At 32.3% G+C, this 21617-nt stretch overlaps 1 protein-coding gene across 2 annotated transcripts; it reads left to right on the top strand.

The window, feature by feature from the left end:
• Positions 1-951: 951 nt before the first annotated feature.
• Positions 952-21196, top strand: LOC111296431 (stomatal closure-related actin-binding protein 3-like). Of its 2 annotated transcripts, none has more exons than XM_089769222.1 (13): positions 952-1280; positions 2245-2544; positions 2852-2980; positions 4273-4365; positions 4816-4959; positions 6523-6591; positions 8031-8114; positions 9782-9962; positions 16548-16664; positions 16886-16944; positions 20417-20551; positions 20648-20797; positions 20931-21196. In XM_089769222.1, exons 2-13 carry the CDS (start codon positions 2260-2262, stop codon positions 20961-20963), a joined length of 1479 nt encoding a protein of 492 aa, XP_089625348.1. In that variant the 5' UTR covers positions 952-1280; positions 2245-2259; the 3' UTR covers positions 20964-21196. The 2 variants fall into 2 exon arrangements, with proteins under 2 accessions (XP_089625348.1, XP_089625347.1); XM_089769221.1 differs by having other exon boundaries at positions 995-1280; positions 2239-2544.
• The last annotated feature ends 421 nt before the right edge of the window (positions 21197-21617 follow it).

The following is a 21617-nucleotide window of genomic DNA, read 5'->3' as shown; positions in this document are numbered from 1 at the left end:
TCGTAAATATATTCAGTTTTTATTCGTTTATTATGTTTAACAAATAATTATGAACAATATTTTTATGTTTGTTTATTAAAAGAATTAAATACAAATTGAGGTCTATTTGATTTATATTCGTGAATAAATTTGTTTAAGATTTGTTTAATTTATTATTTATTTATAATAATAATAAAATTACAATTTTATCATTTACCCTAATCCTATTTTAAGGTATATATTCGTGTGGATTTATTTGCTTAAATTTGTTTGATTAATGTTTGTTTATTATTTATAAATATATTTATTTATATATATTCATAAACATATTCGTTTAATATTCACGACAAAATCTGTTTAACTTAATTGAACTGAAAATAAAATCGAATGCACACATCTTACCTTTTAAATGAATTAAACTCGAATGAATGCAATAATTTTTTTTTAAACCGAACTCAAATATCTCTAAAAATAAATGAATAGATCATAAATAAATTTTTTTATTGGTCAAATAAATGGCATTAACTTTTGACTTTAACAGTGTTAATTTTTGGATAATTCGATTGATAAAATTTAGATTCATGTATTTAATTGCAAATTTTTAATCTTTAAGTATGAAGTTAACAAATAAAATATTTAACTTTTTTTTTTAGTGTTAAAATCAAGAATTAAGGCAAGCACAAAGGACCAATTATAAGAGGTAGTTGGGTTATGGCTTATGCATATGATACATGCAATTTTAACAAATTAAAGGAAAATGAATGAAAGAGATTTGAAAAGGTTCAAAAGTAATTAGTTGCTTTGCTTAACAATATGACAATAACACCACCTAACTAACTACCCATTATTACTTGATTTTATCGTTCAAGAGAATGACCATCAAATTGACAATTAATATGTATATATATAAAATGTAAAAGTAAGATTTTAGAAAAAAAAATTAAATAAAAAATTTTACAAAAAAATGACAGCGACTGAGCGACACACAAAGTCAGGGAAGGAACAAAAAAAGCTTACTCTCTCTTTTCCCTTTCTTTTTTTTTTAACCCTCCTGTCTTTCTCCTTTAGAGAAGGCAGAAAAACATTCTCCAAAACCAAACAATCTACCCAAATCAACTATACCCTTTCCTTTCCTCTTCATATTCTTCTTCATCTTCTTCTCTCTTTGTCTGTCACGGTCATTTGCAGTTTCTTCAGCTGTTACAAATTAAGAATCTTTCACCATGTTCCTCTGTTAGCATCAGTCTCTCATTCTCTGCTTTTCTCTTTACACATTTTACCCATATTCCAATCTACAATCTGTAAGTGATATCATATTTTCAGCTGCATTCTTTCCTTTTCTCATTTGGCTTTTTTTTTTTTTTTTTTTTTTTTTTTTCATATTACTCCCTTTCCTGCATGGGACTTTGACCACTTGCAAGGTTATCATTTTTTTTTCTTTCTTTGCATTTTTTTATTTTCTTGTGGAATTTTAATAATGACTGAAGAGGAGAAAAAAGAATTGTGGGTAAGAAGTTGTAATGTAGGTTGGAAAACTGGTATCATGTAGCTGCCTTTGTAGGTAAGAAAAAAAAAAGATATTTGCAGTCCATAAAGGGTGATAATATCTCCTTTTATTCTTGCAAATAAAAGAGTCCTGCTATTGATCGTTTTCTTTTCTTTTCTTTTGAATTTGTGCTTTATTTAATGTGAAATGTACAAATTTTAATCTATGTTTACAGCTTCAAAGCACAGCTTTTGTTTTTATTTTTCTTAATGGTCAGAAATTTGAAGACTCTTTGGTCAAATGTGAGTAGAAATTTGGGAGTTGTAGCTGAACCTTGGTACTTGATAAGTGCTTATTTGGATCTGTAGAAACTCCTACTTGCTGACAATAGATTTATGCAGATTTCTATTTTGCCTTTCATTCTTCTTTTTTTTTTTTTTTTATTGTAATCTCCTTTTTGGTTGAGTTGATTTGCTTTTGTTACTCAAGTATAGAATGTCTATGTCTTATTTGCTTGATTTGAGTTTTTCTGGTACTTGATGATGGTTTCGCCAAAAGCTGTTACTAAATGCAAGATTTCACTAGCTATATTTAAGTTCGGAATGTGATTTTCTGATTCATATATTTTTCAGTTCAATGAATAAAATATAAATATTTTGTTGGATTAATTATGCAAATTAATTTTGAGGTGAAATTTAAATGTTTCTGATGTTTTAGTAGTTTGCTTGAGGTCTGATCATGAGGTTGTTTTCTTTTCTGTGTTTATTTCTAAGGAGCAGAGAACTGACACAAAAATGATAAAGATAAGTCCTGAAATTGATGAAACAATGCTCACAGAATCAATTCTGGCTGTTTCGGTTGATGTGAGCTTTGCTTCGGACCACTTTCCGAAGTACAAATTAGGACCTGACAATCAGATTTTGGAGGAGACAAGAGGGGACAACAATGGTCCATCACTGAAGGAGGTTGTTGAAAGGGAAACAACACAATTAGCTGGGCAGCACAAGCGACTCTCAGTTCGTGACCTTGCTAGTAAATTTGATAAGAACCTTGCTGCTGCTGCAAAGTTGGCTGATGAGGTTACCATCATTTATTTTTGTTTGCTCCAATATTTTCCAAAAAAGAAGACGCAAAAAATCTGCTTGCTAACATTCAGACTCTAGCTAATTGGGTGTCATGGGTCATCTGAATGATTCTCTTTTTTCCATTCAACTCTATCTGGTATTTTCCAATATCTGAATGGAAATCATCGTGTAGTTCAACAAAAATTTAGCTCCATCTATAGTGTCTTTGTTTAACTCTCGTTTCTTCCATTATCTGACAGCAATATCAATTTCATTGACAATGGATGATTTAGTGAATTACACTTATTTTCTTGGAATTCAGGCAAAACTTAGAGAGGTTGCTTCTTTGGAGGGGCATGTTCTTTTGAAGAAACTTAGAGATGCCTTAGAATCTTTGAGAGGCCGTATGGCTGGGAGAAACAAGGAAGATGTCGAGCAGGCTATTTCTATGGTTAGTTGTTTTGCTTTGTCATTTTCTTTTTTCACCAAGTTGTTGGTTTTAAGCTTAATGTGTCACACCTGTCACAAGTAGCTTTGTTTAATTTAAAAATTTGAAGCAGGTTGATGTATAGTGTTCCAATTGTGCAACCCTTCTCTTTCATGATATAATGTAATCATGTGTCACCAAGCCACATCATGCATTCATACGAACAATAAGCCATATTCCTTTTTTCTTTTTACTGTTAGTTTATGCAGGTCTGCTATAGCAGCTAAGAAGGCCAATCTAATTCTTTTTTTTTTTTTTTTTGAAATGGAAGACCAACCTAATTCTTGCTTTGTAGTTTACATCTCTTTTTCCTTCTGGGCATGCCTAAGTTATTGGACTGAGCCTTTTCCTTATGCATTGAATAAAAATGATTATTACATGGATGATATTCAAAAACACTTATCATGCCAAGGTAGAACTTTATTTTGTGCCTCTCTAGTTCCTGTTATAAATCACAATATAACATTAAAAGGATAAATCCTTACTTTCTAAACATTTCATGAACCATAAAAATACAGATTGGTCTAGCATCACTAAATTCAGAAATTATTCTATTTTATGAATATCTTAGGAAAGTTTGAAAAAAAAAAAATTCAATGCTTCTGTCTCTCTTCTCTTAGGAAATTATCCAGGAAACTGCAAGATGAAGGCAAAAAAAAAAAAAAAAAAGCTTGACAGTGCTTAGCTGTTATGTATTTGTTTAATTTTAATTTACCTCTTGATAGAATCTGGTAGGAGCTAATACCCTAACACAAATCAAACTTTGATTAATATCCAGTTTTATTTGAACTATATGCTTATGTGGATGCTCTGATGGATCCAATTGACCTGAGCCATGTTCCAAGCATTTTGTGGTATGGTCTAAATATGTACAAAAACTTGCTTCATAAAAAAAGGTGTACATAAACATAAATGCTTATTCATCTTAACAAGTGAACATTGAATAAATAGAGAGAAGTTGACTCTGCATGCAACCTTGGCCATTTATTTCATATTCAAATTCTCATGGTAACTCATTACTTTCATGCCAAATTATCAATGTTTTCCATCATTAAATGTTTTCTTTGAGACCAAATAGACATGTGCAAGTGAGTGAGCTTTGCATAGTCATTCATGTATGTGCATCCTCACCTATGGAGTTTTCTTCTGCATAATACAAAATTTCATCTCTGATCTTGATATTTTTTTTCATTGAAGACATTCTACATCATAATTTTTTGGCTATAACTACTTTTTTCACTTTGTAAAACGTTCAGGTTGAGGCTTTAGCAGTTAAATTGACTCAAAAAGAAGGAGAACTGATTCAAGAGAAGTTTGAAGTGAAAAAACTGGCAAATTTTCTCAAGCAGGTCAGTTAATGGCAGTCAAGTTTTGGATTGTGTGTATGTTTCTGATTATCGTGATCAAGCATGTTTTCTGAGTGGAAGAACGCAACTTAAGAATTCTAAAGGTGGCACTAGTATTTCCTGTATGAAGGCATGACGTAACTTGAACTGTTCATTTGTAAGGCCTGGTTAAGTCCAGTGCCAGGAGCAAAGGAGTTTTTTTTTTTTTTTTACCGTTTTTCTGTTTGGTCTGAAACTGTTCTTGATTCTCTTCATGTGTCAAATGAAGATCAGCCTTGTCAGGAGTTTGCAGTTTGAATCTTTATGTTTTGTTTTTTCTTTCTTTTAAAAAAAATCTCTGGGCATTGTACTATTGCTAATGCGCTTTTTTATTGCCTGCTTTTAAAATTTTCTTTCTGAAGGATCATCTGTTTTCATTTTTACTGAATCAAATTTGCTCTTTTATATCTGCAGGCTTCTGAAGATGCTAAAAAGTTAGTAAATCAAGAAAAATCTTTTGCTTGTGCTGAAATTGAAAGTGCTAGGGCTGTAGTGCAGCGATTTGGTGAGGCCCTTGATGAGCAAGAAAGGAATCCAGAAAATTCTCAAAAAACACAGGTTTCATTGAATTGTTTAAGTTAGTTTTCCTCCGTAATTCATCAGTTTCAGAAGTGAGAAGCTTTTTTGTCTAACTTTTAATGCCAAGTAAATAATCCAACTAGACACAGCATAACTACTCTAAGTTGCACTTAATTAGTACCATGCAATTGTATTTAGTCAGCTATTTTAGACTGCAAATTCAGACTAAAATAATAATGCTCTTCATAGAAGTATTGGAAAATGTGGCTTGTATTTAACCAAGGTTTTCCTTGTCACAGGGGTGTCAATCACCATGTAAAAAGAGTGTTGATGCCTTTTAGTTTGTAACTTGCTTTCAGCCAGAAATCTTGGGGTGTTGATGCCTTAAACTTATTTCTATTATTTTCATATAGAAGTCTTTTAAGGTATCATCATTAAGAAAGTCTAACATCGATAAAAATCTTAGTGAGTAACTTAAGATGAGAAATTGGTTCTTTTAGGGGATTCGGTGAGAACTAAACCTCACCATAATCTCATAATGTTGGTAGTGAACTTCTTCATTGTTATGTGTGTATGTAGGTAATAGGTTCTCCAACCATGTATATCTCTTGTGTTGTCTTATCTTACTTTATCTAAGTAGGTTATTGTAATTATCTCATGTTGCAATTTTGGTTTGGAATAAGGTCTAAATTGTAACAAAGATATGCAGTATAGCATATTTATTAATTAGAATATTTTGTCTTTTACTTATTGCATTTGGAAGATTATTGCTTGGATTTGATTGATGTCTTATCATTGAATAATATTTGATTTAAAAGAGTTGGCTTGTCCCCGTAATGTGTCTATAAACATATAAACACACACACACACACACACACACACATGTCAGCTGATGATGGCCAATTTTATACATGTATGCTGTTAACATAGAAAATGATACTATGTAGAGCATGGGGAGTAAATGTTTCCAACATATCTATTTTGTGCCTTCATTTCCAAATGCATTAATTTGTTGTTCTAAGAACTTTTATTTTGATCATTGGATACTCGTGTATCTCAACTTATAATGTTTAGTAAGCTTAGTGTCTTTGTAAACGCTAAAAATCCTTTTGTACACATGATTCATATCAAAACAATTGTTTAAGTTCTCTCATTTATGATTTAGCTCCTGGTATCCTGGTAAATGGCTATTATATACTTCTTACTGCCAGAGTACTTTCCTGTTTTCCTCTTTTGACTTCATTTCCTGATAAGAAAATCACTTTTTACCACAGTATTGTAATTTTGGATGTTCGTTGGTGGTATATCTGTTAATTAAAATTCTATTTCACAATAAAAAGTTTTAGTTTTGTTTTAATGGATTGAATTTTCAATGTATTAATTTTTTTATCCTTCACTTTTGAATTTATATTGGAAATTGATCAGTTTTTCATATAGGTACATGTATGTTTTCCTTTGTGTTATAGTCTCACTTATCTCCATGCCTGTGATGTGATTAAAATAGGAGATGCATGTCAAAGATAGGTTTTGTGCATTGTGATTGAATGTTTCTATGTTGAAGATGTTACATACTTTATTCATCTTTGATTTTATCTCTTGCAGGAGGTTGAGGAGCTAATAGAGGAAGTTCAAGAGGCTAGAAGAATTAAATTGATGCATCAGCCAAGCAAGGTGTGTTAGTATAGTCTCCTAGGTCTTGTCTTTGAACTAAGGTTTCTAGAAAATGCAGATAGTTGAGCATCACTGCTGTTCTATTAGATTATAGATATTTGTTGATAATCTCTAAATGTGGTTATTTGTCTGTATGAGTTTTCTTATGCATTATAGTTTTTACTTTTTAGTTAATTTTTATGTTTGCATCGAAGAGAAAGCTCTCTTTCCTTTTTGTTTCTTTGAGTTATTGTCCAAATTCTTAACTTCTATTTTACCATACAACTACATGAATCAAATGAAATGGCTCTCATCGCAGTAAATGAAATACTATTTGTAAAAGGGTGTTTATAAGAAGTGGCTTTGTCTTATTTCAGCTACTGCATCTCTGTCTCTCTCTGTCTCTCTCTCTCTCTCTATATATATATATATTTAAGGAGGGGTACACTTACTCTGGTGTAAAACTAATTAAGTTTTGCATCGTTTCATGTATTTTGTAAATCCTATTGTTAGATCTTATGTTCTATTCATGTAGATCATGCATGCCAAATTTCAAGTTAATTGAAAATTATAACTATTTGCTTAATAATAATAAAATTTCAACCATTAAATTTATATAAAAAGGATAGCATTCTTGATCATTGTGATATAGATATTGGATTGACTGGAAATTCAAAGTGCATGGTATTTTTGAATAGGTTTTTAAATCCAATAGTTGGCTTGTCAAAATATTCATTGAACTGGAAGTTATGGAAGAGAGTAACGGTATGGATTGTTACATCATTGCAATTTGATCATCTTCTCTCTCTCTCTCTGTCTCTCAGTGTTTTAGAATATATATATATATATATATATGTATGTATGTATGTATGTATGTATGTAGGCATATGATTGAATATGTGTATCATTGAATGAAAACATAAGCACAATTTGCATTTGATAAATAACTTCATCTTGTAGCTTTTAGGAACTCAGTGTCCAACTTATTGGATCATCATTTGCTATGCTTAATTGACATGTCAAGGCTCCAAATGCAACATTATTCATTACCCATGCCATCAATTAAATTGTAGAATTTTGGTGTCATTATTGATGCATAGCTCTTTCCATATTTTTCCACATAGAGGTGAATTGCTTTGCCTCTTTCTTTCTCATTGTATGACATTGAACACAATGTTTTATTGTGGTACCTATTTGTTCATTTGCTTGTATTTTCTGGTTTTTAATAATATAGCCTCACATTAATGATTTAAGGCCCAACTGTGCTACAAATATTGTCACTTACTGTTCTTTGTTTATTTATCCTTTGTAACAAATTATAAATCTATTTTCTAGTTCTACTTTTCTCTTACTATTATGTATGCTGCTTGGCTACATTTACATCTGCAGTTAAGTAGATGAGATTTATTGTTAAATATATGATTGTGATATAATGGCAGCTGTTGATGTCATGTTTTCAGGTGATGGATATGGAGCATGAACTTCGTGCTCTAAGAACTCAAATTCGAGAAAAATCTATATTCTCAATAAAGCTCCAGAAAGAGGTATGTTGAATTTTTTATGTTACAATAATACCATTGGACTGCTTGATGGTACTTTTATGATAAAATACAGTAGATTTGTCTTGATAGTGAAATAGAGTTAGAGAGAGAAGAGTGCGAGAAACTCTTGCATGTGAGTGTGATTCTCCTATGAGATTAGGATAACACATGTAAAGAGGTAAAAAGGGTTTAGTTAATACAACGAAGGGCAGTAATAGCTCACCAGATTGAAAATGTGTTAGGGTGAGTGGCTGTTAAGGTGAGTCTTCTGATTGGTAATGTCATGTGTGTCAAGATTTACACATAGGTGTCATCAAACATCTCAAGGGAAGGTTAAGGGGTAGCACCATATTTGGACCCATGAAGTCAGCACTCTCTAGGAAGACTAAGACATCCCATAATCTATAACTAACCCTAGGATTCTGCTAATAATAAAGAATTAACCCCCGTCCCCCGTGGTTATGTAGCCTGTTGTTGAACGTGTGCAATACTTGCAATTAGTCGCTGCAGATTATTTGATGTAGAACAAGTAGAGGGAAGAGATAGAATATAGAAATCTAGATGGAAAATCAGAAATAGACTGAAACAATTAGGGAGAAACATCAGAACTATGTGAGAAACTAGAAAAGAATCAATAGATGGAGAAAATCTTGATACTCAATATCTAAATAACTTAAATATTCATCATTCAAAGCCTAATTGAAACTAAAATAACATAGGTATTTATAACTAAACCCAAAACCCTAATAAAATGAAAATTACCAAATATAATCCTAAAACTCAAAAACTTGGAAAAAAATGTAAAATACTAATTAATATATTATTACCTAAATATTTTAAAATATCCTAAATGTATATAAAAATTAAAATTAAACCCACAAAATATAAAATAAAGCCCTAGGTAATTTAATCCCTCAACTAGCATAGTGCATCCTCCATCATTATGCTCATGGGTAAACTAGTAAAATTATAACTACTCAAGAAAAATCCATCTAAGGATGTTGCAAAATGGTTATATATGTCTGATATTAAGAAGATCTATACATAGATTCAACAGAGAAAGTTGGTAGTAAAATCATTTAAAATCATATAGCAAATGTAATTATGCTTGGTTATATACTTATTATATATCTTTTCGGTATATAGGTTTGGAATTTGGATAACATGGTGGTGGATTAGTATTCATGAGTTAATCTTCTTGAAAGATACTAATTGAATGAAACAAGAAATAAGAGCCAACTTGGGAAGAGCTGCGATAATGTTTAGATAATTTCCGTGGTGCTGAAAACCAAAGTGCATCAAATTGACAGAGCCTACCAAACTCTTCTTGGAAGTCATTAGGTTCTGTGAAAGTTGAATATTTTGTAATATTACTGTATTAATATAACTCAAAATGTTGGAAGGTAAATTTCATTAGCCTACAGGTTAAGGTTGTTACTGGATGTTGGTAGCCAATGCTTCTAAGTCTTGAACATCATTTCCTTGCTTCCAACAAGGTCTTTGGTTAGTTTTAAGATATATTTCCTTATTAATTTCCTGTTGTGACTATCTTTTTCCTGGCATGTTATCTCTTCACAGTACCAATCAAGCCTTAAATATTAGTGGGTGGAATGGCCTAGTCTGGTTTATGATAAATTCTGAGGTTCTAATTTATGCCTAGTTAATTACAGCTGGCAATAAACAAGAAGGTTGAGAAGAACAAATCCCTTGTATATGTGTTGCATGGTTCTGAAACTCTTGGTTCATGCTTACGACTCCAGCCTTGCTCTGATAATGCTCCATTGCTTTCAAAATCTTCAATTCAGTGGTATCGACTATCATCTGACGGAAATCAAAGGGAAATAATTTCAGGTATCTACTTCATGAATGTTTTTTTACCTGCAAGTCTTGTAACCTCACTGAAGCTGTCTTGGTTAGTTATGTCATTAAACATACCGTTCGGTGAACTTTCTATCTAGGGTTTTCTACCAAAGAGTCACGGTATTGCAGGTGATACTAATGCTCTTAAATTGAATACCTATTAAACTTGTCAAACAAATTCCACGTAATTGAGATATTTTAATATGAACATTAAGTGAACATAAGGCCATGTGAAATAAGGCCTTGAGTACTTATGTTGTTGTATGAATACTACTTCTACGGCTGGAATGTCAGAAACATCCTTTACCGTTGTTAACTGGTTGTTAATTGTTATCAAAAGAATATAACTGTACCAGTACTTGCCCACACAAATGACGTACAGGCAGATTTATATAGGTAACTCAATTTATCATAGTGTTTTCAAGGGGTAAAATACATGCTCTCCAACTTTGGATGACCTTTTATTTTGATCACCCAACTATAAAATCTAAAGTTTTTGTCAATAACCTTTGAGTAAATGTTTTCTTTGGTCACCCAGCCTTATGAGGGCTAGCAGTGGATGATGTGGTCACACACCTAGACTGACAATCCCACATGACTTGGCCATGTCAGCTCAATTGCCACAGCTTTTTAAAAAAAACAGGTGTCCTTAGCCAAAATTTTTTTCATTTTACTACTTCTCTTCTCTCTCTAGACTTCCCAATCTCTACTCTCTCTTTCATTCAACACCACTACTGCCATCATTTTCCGGATACTGGTGCTGGATCACCATCTGTGACCGTTTTCTGCTGCTTGCTGGTTCCAGATTTCTTTCCAAATCTTGGCCCAAAGTCTTCTCCTTGATTCCCTTTTACTTATATCATATAAAAATTTCCTAAAAACTCTTAGAAAGTCCTAAATTTAAAACCAAATCCCACACATTAAAACCTATTTGTCACGGGCACCGTTTCCTTCTTCCTCTAGTCCAGTTCTACCCCTTCACAAACTTGAGAAGCTCCTAAAACAACCCCAAAAACCTGAGGTGAAAAGACCCTAGAACCCAAAAATCTGAGACTCAAAAGGCCACCTGCATCCACCCTTCTCTGCTACTAAAACCAAATTTTTTGCTGCATTTTTATTCTATTATGTTATGTTGCTTCCTCTATGGCAATGATGCTGATAGGTTTTTATGGCTAGGGTTCTCTGGCAGCCACTACTGGGCAGTGGTAACAACAGTTTTTTCAGTTTGAGGGTTTTAGGTGTAAGGAAAGATAAAAAGGGAAAGGGGAAGAGGAAAATCGTATTTGGACTGCGGCTGTGGTGGCGGACTAGGGGCTTCAGGTTTCGGTTTTTAGGTAGAATGGAAGAGAAATGATAGGGAAACAACCTAAGATGGTTTTCTGGGCTTCGGATTGGTGCAGCTGGAGTTTTTGGTGTAGGAAATATCAGGTTTAGGTCTTAGATATAGGAGATTCTAGGGGTTTTTTAAGAAATCTAGTCTGGAAGAAGTGTTTAGGAGGTGAATAGCAAGAAGTGAGCTCATTTTGGTAGGATTCCGACATCAATGAGTGGCGGCCGGATGGGCATCATGGTGGTAATGTCTACAGTCTGGCATTGATGGTATGTGATTGGTTTTTTGAAGCTTGAGAAGGTAGAGAGAGAGAGGGAAGGGGAAAATTTTTTTTATTATGCCACGTCAATGATGCCAACGTGGCATTTTTTATGATGTGAGCCTGCCGTATGGCCACTGACATCTTAAGTAGAGTGCCCTGTCAGTATTCCGTTAGATACTAATGGCTAGGTTACAAAAAGAAAACTCTTTCTCAAATGTTAGTGACTATGCTGATAGATTTTATAGTTGAGTGACCAAAAGAAAAAGTAGTCCAAAGTTGGGTGACTCTCCGTGTATTATTTTACCCATTTTCATAGATTTTATAGTTGAGTGACCAAAATAAAATGTCGCCCAAAGTTGGGTGACTCTCTGTGTATTATTTTACCCATTTTCGAAAGTGATTTAATGTGCATTTAATTGCTGTAAACTCTAACAGATGTCTGTGATATTCTCTATTTCTGCCATCAAGCCCGATATAACTTTATAAATGTCCTATCCTCCATGTTTATTAGTTCAGTTGCTTATTCATCCTTCTGTAGGTAGTGCTTTAGTTTAGATCCAAGCTTTTTTTTGGCCCATAGGTCCAAGTTAGGTACATGGGGCCACAAATTTAAAAAATTACAGCTAGCTGTGCTGATCAGAGTTGCATTATATCTGTGGAAAAACTAAGAAATAAATCAGTGTGGAAATTGAATGTATATTGGAAAATTGCTTATTGAGAATTATACAAGAATCTTAGGTTTATATACAACTAACTAGGGGTTAAACTAGGAAACTAAATCTTTCTAACAAACAAATCCTATAATTGAGGGATTCTCTATCCAAATACTTAATTCTAGAGATACAAATATAAATATACAGATTACAAGATTATAACCAGCTGTAAATAAGTGTTTTTCCACACTCCCCCTCAAGCTAGTGAATAGGTGTTTTCCATTCTTAGCTTGGAAATAATTTCTTGAAATGTTGCACTACTGAGACCTTTAGTCAACACATCTGCAAGTTGACCCTTGGTTGATACATAAGGTATACAAATCAACCTACTGTCTAGTTTCTCCTTTATGAAATGCCGGTCTGCTTCAATGTGTTTTGTTCTGTCATGTTGCACGGGATTGTGTGCAATGCTTATTGCAGACTTGTTATCACAGTAGAGTCTCATTGGTCCATCTCACTTGATCTTCAAGTCTTCTAGGATAATCTTTAACCATAATAGTTCACAAATTCCTTGAGCTATTACTTTGAACTCTGCTTCAGCACTTGATCTTGCCACCACATTCTGTTTTTTACTCCTCCAAGTCACAAGATTACCACCGAAGAAAGTGCAGTAGCCTGAGGTGGATCTTCTATCAGTTACTGAACCTGCATAATCAGCATCTGTATATGCTTTTAGAACTAACCTCGAATTTCTTTTAAATAAGATACCTCTCCCAGGATTGGCCTTCAAATAGTGCAATATACGGTAGACAGCCTGTAGGTGCACTTCTTTAGGACTATGCATAAATTGACTTACCACACTCACAGCATATGCTATATCAGGTCTAGTATGTGAGAGATAAATGAGTCTTCCAACTAATCTTTGGTACATCTCTTTATTTACAGCAGTATCTTCATTAGCTTCTCCAATTTTATGATTAGGATCTATAGGGGTATTTGTAGGTTTACATGCAAGCTTCCCAGTTTCCTTCAGAAGATCCATCACATATTTTTGTTGTGAGATGAAAATAACATGCCGTGAGTGAGCTACTTCAATTCCTAGGAAGTACTTCAATCTCCTTAGCTCTTTTATCTCAAATTCTCTAGCCAAACATTGGTTTAGAGATTCTCTCTCTTTTTCATCATCTCCAGTTACAATTATATCATCAACATACACTAATAGAACTGTGACTCTCCCTGAATCAGAGTGCTTGATAAACAATGTGTGATCTCCTTGACTCTAATTATATCCCATTGCTAGCATCACTTTGGCAAATCTCCCAAACCAAGCTTTAGGAGACTGTTTAAGGCCATATAAAGCTTTTTTCAGCTTGCATACTTTGTTTGCTTCTAGATGACCTCCAAATCTCGGTGGAACCTTCATATATATTTCTTCTTCCAAATCACCATGTAGAAAAGCATTCTTTACATCAAATTGTTGAAGCTGCCAATTGTAATTTGCAGCCAATGATAATAAAATCCTAACTGTATTCATCTTGGCAACTGGAGCAAAGGTTTCCTAGTAATCCACTCCATAGGTTTGAGTGTAGCCCTTAGCCACTAACCTGGCGTTATACCTTTCAACAGTACCACCTGCCTTGTATTTTACAGTGAAAACCCATTTACACCCCACTTGATTTTTTCCTTTAGGCAACTCTACCAGTTTCCATGTCTGATTTTTCTCTAAGGCCTCCATTTCTATTTTCATGGCTTGCCTCCATTTCTCATTGGATAATGCCTCGGATAATGTAGTTGGAACAGAAATAGTGTTTAGGCTCACAAGAAAATTTTTGTGGGATGGTGAGAATTTTTCAAATGATACAAAATTAGAGATTGGGTATAGTGGATGCTTGGTACATTCTCTGGTTCCTTTCCTAATGGCAATAGGCAGAGCATAATTACTAGTTATAGTTTTAGGAGATTCATGCTCATTTTGAGAAACAGAGTAAAAAACTGTAGTTACCTCATTTCCAGAGTTAGGATAAGGTTCTTGGACTGGCACTGGTTCAGGATTTGGACCTTTCCTTCTTGAGTACACCTGTAATTCCTTCATAGAATCAAGAACAATATTATCCTTTGTCACATCTTCCGTATTTGGAATGGGTTCAGACTCAAATTCAGTGTTTGACTTGGGCTTAACAGAAACAGGTTTCGACTCAGAAGAATTAATTGGTGTAAATGTTGAAGAAGGGGGCAAATCAAGCAAAAAGAAGTCTTTATCCTTATCTTCCATGAATGAAGTCTCTCCCTGAAGATAAGGTTGAGTAAAAAATGGTCTATTTTCTTTAAAAGTGACATCTGTAGACACATATAATTTTTTGGTAGGAGCATGATAGCACTTATATCCTTTTTGAGTTGAAGAATACCTCACAAAAATACACTTAATCGCTCTTGGATCCAACTTTCCTTTGTTATGACTGTGAACATGAACAAATGATGTACAACCAAATATCCTAGGTGTGAGATTGTTTGTGGTATTGAGGTTGGGATAAAATTGTGAGAGTAGTTTCATAGGAGTTTTAAATCCCAAAACCCTTGAAGGTAACCTATTTATAATATGTGTGGTAGTGAGAACAGCTTCCCCCCAGTAATATTTAGGTACATTTGCTTGAAAAAGAAAGGCTCGGGTTGTGGCTAGTAAATGGCTGTTTTTCCTCTCTGCCACTTCATTCTGCTATGGAGTATTAACACAAGATGACTCATGGATAATCCCCTCTTTTTGGAAATAGGTAGATAGACTCTGGTTGAAGTAGTCTCTTGCATTATCAGACCTAAATCTCTTGATTCTCACTCCAAATTGATTTTGGATCATGTTTTGGAAGCTTAAAAACACACTATTCACATCTGATTTGGATTTAAGTAAAAAAACCTAAGAGACCCTGGTACAATCATCTATGAATGAAACAAATCATCTCGCACCAAAAATATTAGGAATTGTAGAGGGACCCCAAATGTCACTATGAATCAAGTAAAAGGGAGTAGAACTTCTTTTGTTACTGATTGAAAAGACACACGTCTATGCTTTGCAAGTTCGCAAACATCACAATGAAAATCTTCGACATTTAATCCTTTGAATAAAGAAGGAAACATGTTTCTCAAGGTTCCAAAAGAAGGATGTCCAAGACGAAAATGATTAAGCTAGATTTTGTCTTTATTGGAAGATTTTTCAGAAAGAAATGACAAAGGTAAACTATTCTTGATACTAGTGTTATTTGATGTCTCAAGATAGTGTAGTCCATCCTTCTCCTTAGCAAGTTCAATCATCTTCCTCGGACTCTGGTTCTGAAATTCACGATAAGAGAGATAAAAAGTTACTTTGCAATTCATATCTCTGGTAAGTTTTTGTATAGATATCAGATTAATAGACAATCCAGGAACATGAAGAACATTTTTGAGAACAAACGAGGGATTAACTCGAACATCTCCTAATCCTACCACTGTGGTAAGTGAACCATCTGCAACAACAATTTTTTTATTACTAGGACACAGGTTATATGTACTAAACTTTTGTGAGGAATGTGTCATGTGGTCTGTGGCTCCTGAGTCAATGACCCAAGAACTCGTAATAGGCTTAGCCGAGACATTTAATCCATGAGAATTGGAAGCTTTACCTGAATTAGAAACCTTACCCAAAGAATTTTCAATAAGTTTCTCAACTTTTCAATCTCTTCTCTGTCGAACTCTCCTTGTTTTTGAGACATCTGTAGTACTCCAATGATTTTTCCAGTTAACATTTCCTCAAATTGGGTGATAGTGATATCTTTCTTTGAAAGAGTTCGGTAATGAAGGCCTAAACAAGATTCGGCAATGAAGGCCAAAAAAAGTCAGCATTGAAGGCTGAAAATTTTGCTTCCCAAGAAGAGCCTAAAGCTCTGATACCATGTGGAAAAACTAAAAAATAAATCAGTGTGGAAATTGAATGTATATTGAAAAACTGCTTATTGAGAATTATACAAGAATCTTAGGTTTATATACAACTAACTAGGAGTTAAACTAGGAAACTAAATCTTTCTAAAAAACTAATCCTATAATTGAGGGATTGTCTATCCTAATACTTAATTCTAGAGATACAAATATAAATATACAGATTGCAAGATTACAACCAGCTGTAAATAAGTGTTTTCTTACAATATCATACTTGACTTCTGTCTGATCAAGTATAAGAACCTAACACTCATTGAAAGGTTTAATTTCTCACTTGAATGGGTTAGAAAAAACATTGTTGTTTGATAACCTATGTCATTTACATTGCATCCTACTCTATTGACTAGTTCAATTTTTTGCATTATCAGGTGCCAACAAAACAATGTATGCCCCAGACCCCCTTGATGTTGGTCGAATTTTGCAGGCTGAAATTCTCTCAAATGGCCAAAAAGTCTCTGTGACAACTGCAAGTCCTATTGATTCTGGTTAGTTTACATCCAAATGTACAATTTGACTTATCGAATGCTTGTTCTCTTCCAATTTTTGCTGCCAGCTTTTGATTTATGTGCCTAATTATTTAATAGTATTAAAATTGCATGTTATGATTAAATGTCAGATCATGCTCCTCTGCACCTCTTCTGCCTGGCATTATTGTATTGATGCCTAGAAAAGAAGGCAAGAAAGGCTGATAAAGTTACTTTTACAGCTGCAGGTTTGGGAGGCTATGTGGAGACACTTTTGCGAAAATCCAGCAGTGAATTTAATGTATGCTTGCTTCTTCTGTTAGTTACTTCTACTCTTTGCCATGCTGCCAAAGACCAGGCAATGGGTTTAGAATTACTCCAATTAATTTGGCCATTAGTAATATTATGATCCTTCTCTATGTGTGATTTTGTGCTAGTATATCATTATGGTCTCTCAGCCATGGGGCTAGACAACTTATTTTTGCTTAGGTTCTGTTTGTTTCGCAGAAATTGGTTTTCAGAAAATATTTTTTGGAAAATGTTTACATTTTTATTGGAAGAGCAGAAATTTTTGTTTGAATGAGTAAATGAAAAATGTTTTTTGTAGTTTGGTTGTTTTTTGAAAAATCTATATATTTTTTTAATAATATTAATGTAACTATTAAAATATTAAAAATTATTTATTATTAAAATATATTAAAATTATTTATTATTAAAAATATTAATATTAAAAAATAATTATGTTTTAATAATAATATTTAATATTAAAATATTATATTAATATTATACACTTAAAAAAAAACTATTTGTTATTATTTATATTAATATTTTAAAATATTTAAAATAGTATTATTATTCTTGAAATGTTATTTAATTTTATTAATATAATAATATTAAAAATAGTAATATTTATTATTAAAATATGTTTATATGATTAAAATAATTATATTTTACATTGAAAGTATCTATTATTAAATAATAATGAATGCATTATTTATTTATTATTAAAATAGTAATATAGATGTAATGGCCAATAAAATATAAAAATAATATATTTTAAATTTAAAAATTTAAAAAAATGATTAAAAATATTTGTATTATTAAAATTAAAATTTTATTATATTAAATAGTATTAATTATTAAAATAATAGAAATATTATTTACTATATTGATTTTTATTATTAAAATAATAATATAATAATATAATACTATTTATTATTGAAATATTACAAATATTTATAGTTAATAATACACAAAATAGAAATATTTTAAATTAAAATATAAAATACTTACTATTAATATTTTAATGTTTTAATCAAAATTAAATGAAAATATTTTTTATTAACATAATAATATTTCGAGTCGAGTTAAATCAAATTCGAGTTTAAAATGTTATGTACAAGGTCTATCTTGAGTAGATGTATAAAATATTTAAAATTAAAATGTTAGATGACTTTTAATATTAATATTTTAAATTTTAAACAAAAATACATTTTTATTAATATATTAATATTTTTGGTTGTGTTAACTTAAGCTTGAACTTAAAAATTATGTCTGAGGTCTGATTTAAGTGAAACTATGCTCACGAGTTTGGTTATTTGTCTTACCCATAGATAACCTTTTTTTGGATATTGTCGTCCTTTTTTTTTAGAAGCAAAGATAATTTTTTAAGAAATAACCTTATTTTTCATTGACTGTAAGTCTTTCCGTTGATCATTCAATTTTTTTCTACTAAACAAATATTAAAACATACAAAAATAATTTTCTAGAAGTTATTTTTTACAAAACAAATGGAGCTTTATATATGTGTTGCATTTTTCTGGGGTTGGGGTAATGATGCAAATTTTGAGCATTTGCCCCTTAGGCCTAAAGTGGTTGGAAAGTAGGGGCAGATAGAGATCCTAGGTTTGAGCCTTATTATTCTTTTCTTGTGTCTAAAACAAAGGCAAAGTAGCTTTGGTGTATTTCAAAATGATAATTCTGCTTATTTTTGTTAGATGGTTCTTGCCACTTTATCCACCTACATATGTGATTTCAAATATCAAAAAGTTTCTTTAAAATGTGCATTTGGTTGTTAAATCTTTTAGTTCTAATTGCTGATTTTCTGTAAATTGCCATCGTGCCATGATTTACTTCATCATCCTTATGTTGTCCATGATCATTCGATTTTGGTTGAGAGATAATGAGCTGATTGAAGATGGTAATTGATGATGCCTATGATTTGTTTGGTTTTGTCATTAAAGTGGACAAAGGAAATAATAAAGCAAAATAAAGAGGGAGGGTAACAAAGAGAGGGGAGAGAAACTCTTTTTAATTGCTTTGTTTGCTAAATAAGGAAAACTATGAGAAGCTTGGCTATCATCAATTTCTTTTAATTGACATGTTTTAGCTACTGCTTGTATTTGTGTTGCATTTTCTTGAAAATGGTTTCCCTTGAGATCTCCCATTTTTTTAGCAAATGTAAAACAATTTTCTTCCAAGAGGAAAAAAAATTACAAAAATTTACTTTTAAAACTCTTCCCTTCCAATCCTTATTGGGAAAAAAACAAAGTCCAAGTACTTCACTTCTCTTTTTGTTATCCTTAACTAAAAATTTTCTAAGATTGGTATTCTTTTAGTGCTCATTCTGTGTTGCACTTTGCTAGTGCAAGGGCTGCTAGTCGAATTACTCGTAAGCTACATAGGTTCAACTTGCTGAATAAGGACTTGATTTAGTCATTGTCAAGCCATGCTTGAATACCAAGTTGACTCGAGTTTGAGTATTTTAATATTCTGCTTAAGCAATTAAAGAGTCTAACTAATCTTTCAACTTTTTATGATAGAGTAATGCAGTTTTAGCTAAAAAATATTGATTCTATTTTAAAAAATATGATATCTTTTTTTAAGATTTCATTTGGTTTTAAATCAAACTCAAGTCTGAACTCAATTCTAGTTTGACCTTGTTATTCAGGTTGATAATCAAGGTGAATTAAGTTGAACTTGAGTAGCTTAATTGCTTTTTGAGCTGAACTTAATATAACTAAATTTTGACTGAAATTTAGTGAGCTTGAGCTTTTCACTAAATTGGCTCAATTGCATCCCTTAGTTAGCACCACCAATAGGTGCAAAATGTCAATGTTTTAGGTGTTTCTCTTGGCCCTTGCATGGCCAACTTTGAGGCTTTGTATTTCTTTTCATTTCTTGGCTCAATTATCTTTCCAAATAGCATTAGGAGTCTAATTGTCTCATCCAAACTTAAGAATTCCAATTCTCTTAAGTGGAATCCATATATTTTCTGGGTCCAATATCATTCCTAATTTGGTTATCATAGCTTTTTCATTTCTTTTTTAATTATTATTAAGTAGAGCTAATATTTGATCAAGCTCTACCAGATTCAAGGGATCGAGTTTTGTTTCTTAACTTTTGGTGTTTAAATTGAAAGCCATGGTTCTACGAGGTGGATTAAAGTCTTAAATCATGTTGATTGGATGCAAAATTGTCCTAAACAAACTTCGCCTAAACATAGTGAATTGAAAAGTTTAAGTTTTTTTCTTTTTTCTGATGTATGTTTGATAATTTATTAGAAAGAATTTATAGATGCATGGGCGCTTGTTCTGAATCTATAATTTGACTTTTCTCCCCATGTTAGTTAACACAAAGAAAGTTAAGAAAATAGTTATGCTTCAAGTGTTGTTGTGGTTCATTATAACTTTTATTCTGGCACCGGTCCACATGGTAGGGATATTTGTATCATCCAGTTTTAATTCAAGTTTCTTCATATGATGTTTTTCTAGGTAGTCATTTCCCAAATCAATGGTCAAGATCATCCATCACGTTCGATCCATGCTTTCAGTGTTGGAAAGATGAGGATCAAGCTTTGTAGAGGATGGATCACTAAGTCCAGAGAAATATATTCCACAACAATGCTGGTAATTGTTTTGGTTGTTTTTTTATTTCTTCAGTATTTATGATGCAGTCGGTACTTTACTGATAGCTATTCCCACATTTTTGCTTTCCCAATTAAGCTATGTGGAGTTAGAGGTGATGCTAATGCTCCGGCGAAGTCGTTGTTTTGGCAACCAAGGAAAGGACTATCTTATGTATTAACATTTGAATCCGAGAGAGAAAGGAATGCAGCTATTATGGTTGCTAGAAAGCATGCTCTTGACTGTAGCGTAAGTTCCTAATGGAGCTTGTAAGGTTTCTTTTTCCAAAGAATTTTAAAAACCAAGAATTTTAAATGCGTTTTGTGGGTACTTTTGTTTTTTTCTAAAAAAATAATTGAAATGTGAAAAATATGAAATGCAGGTGATGCTTGGAGGACCAGATGATCAAATGTAGAAGTAAAAATCTAACTTGACAGAGTCTTTACAACTGTGAGATAATCAGGGTTTGATAGTGTGAGTAATTATATTGTATGGTGTGTTTGGCAACGAGGGAGAAGAATATGAAAATTGGGTTTGGTTTTGGGTTCCACTAATTTGGTTGCATTGTTTAGGCAGTGTTTTTTGTTTTGCCTAACTACCAGTTGTAACGAGCTTGCTGTTTTTAATTGATTGGTTGATTTTGTGCCTCGTTTGCTCATCAATGCCGAAAATTTGATGGCAACTTAATTGCAAAAAGACAGTTTTTAAATGGAGTCCAAAAATTGCTTACCGTAGTCAATAGTATTTTAATGAAAAAAAAAAAATTACCCTCTTCATAAATTACTCAATTAATCTTATTCAATCTACTCCCTTCTTTTCATCCCCATTTCCAGTTTTTCATAAATTACATAATACTGGTATACATTTGTTAAATGCCTTCTCTAGTATCCTGATTATGGATTGTACTTATAAAACTAATAGATATCATCTCCTATTGCTAGAGATTGTTAATGTGACATCTACTAAATGATATTTTTTGTTGCATTAATATACACGAAGGCAGAGCCCTATGATAACTACAGTTGTGCAATGTGATGTTAAAAAGTTTGATGTCTCCTGATATATTATC

Source organism: Durio zibethinus, chromosome 12 (assembly GCF_047325235.1).
Source record: "Durio zibethinus cultivar Kanyao isolate XHJ-2024 chromosome 12, ASM4732523v1, whole genome shotgun sequence".
Taxonomy (NCBI): domain Eukaryota; kingdom Viridiplantae; phylum Streptophyta; class Magnoliopsida; order Malvales; family Malvaceae; genus Durio; species Durio zibethinus.
This window is presented reverse-complemented; position numbering and strand designations above follow the sequence as displayed.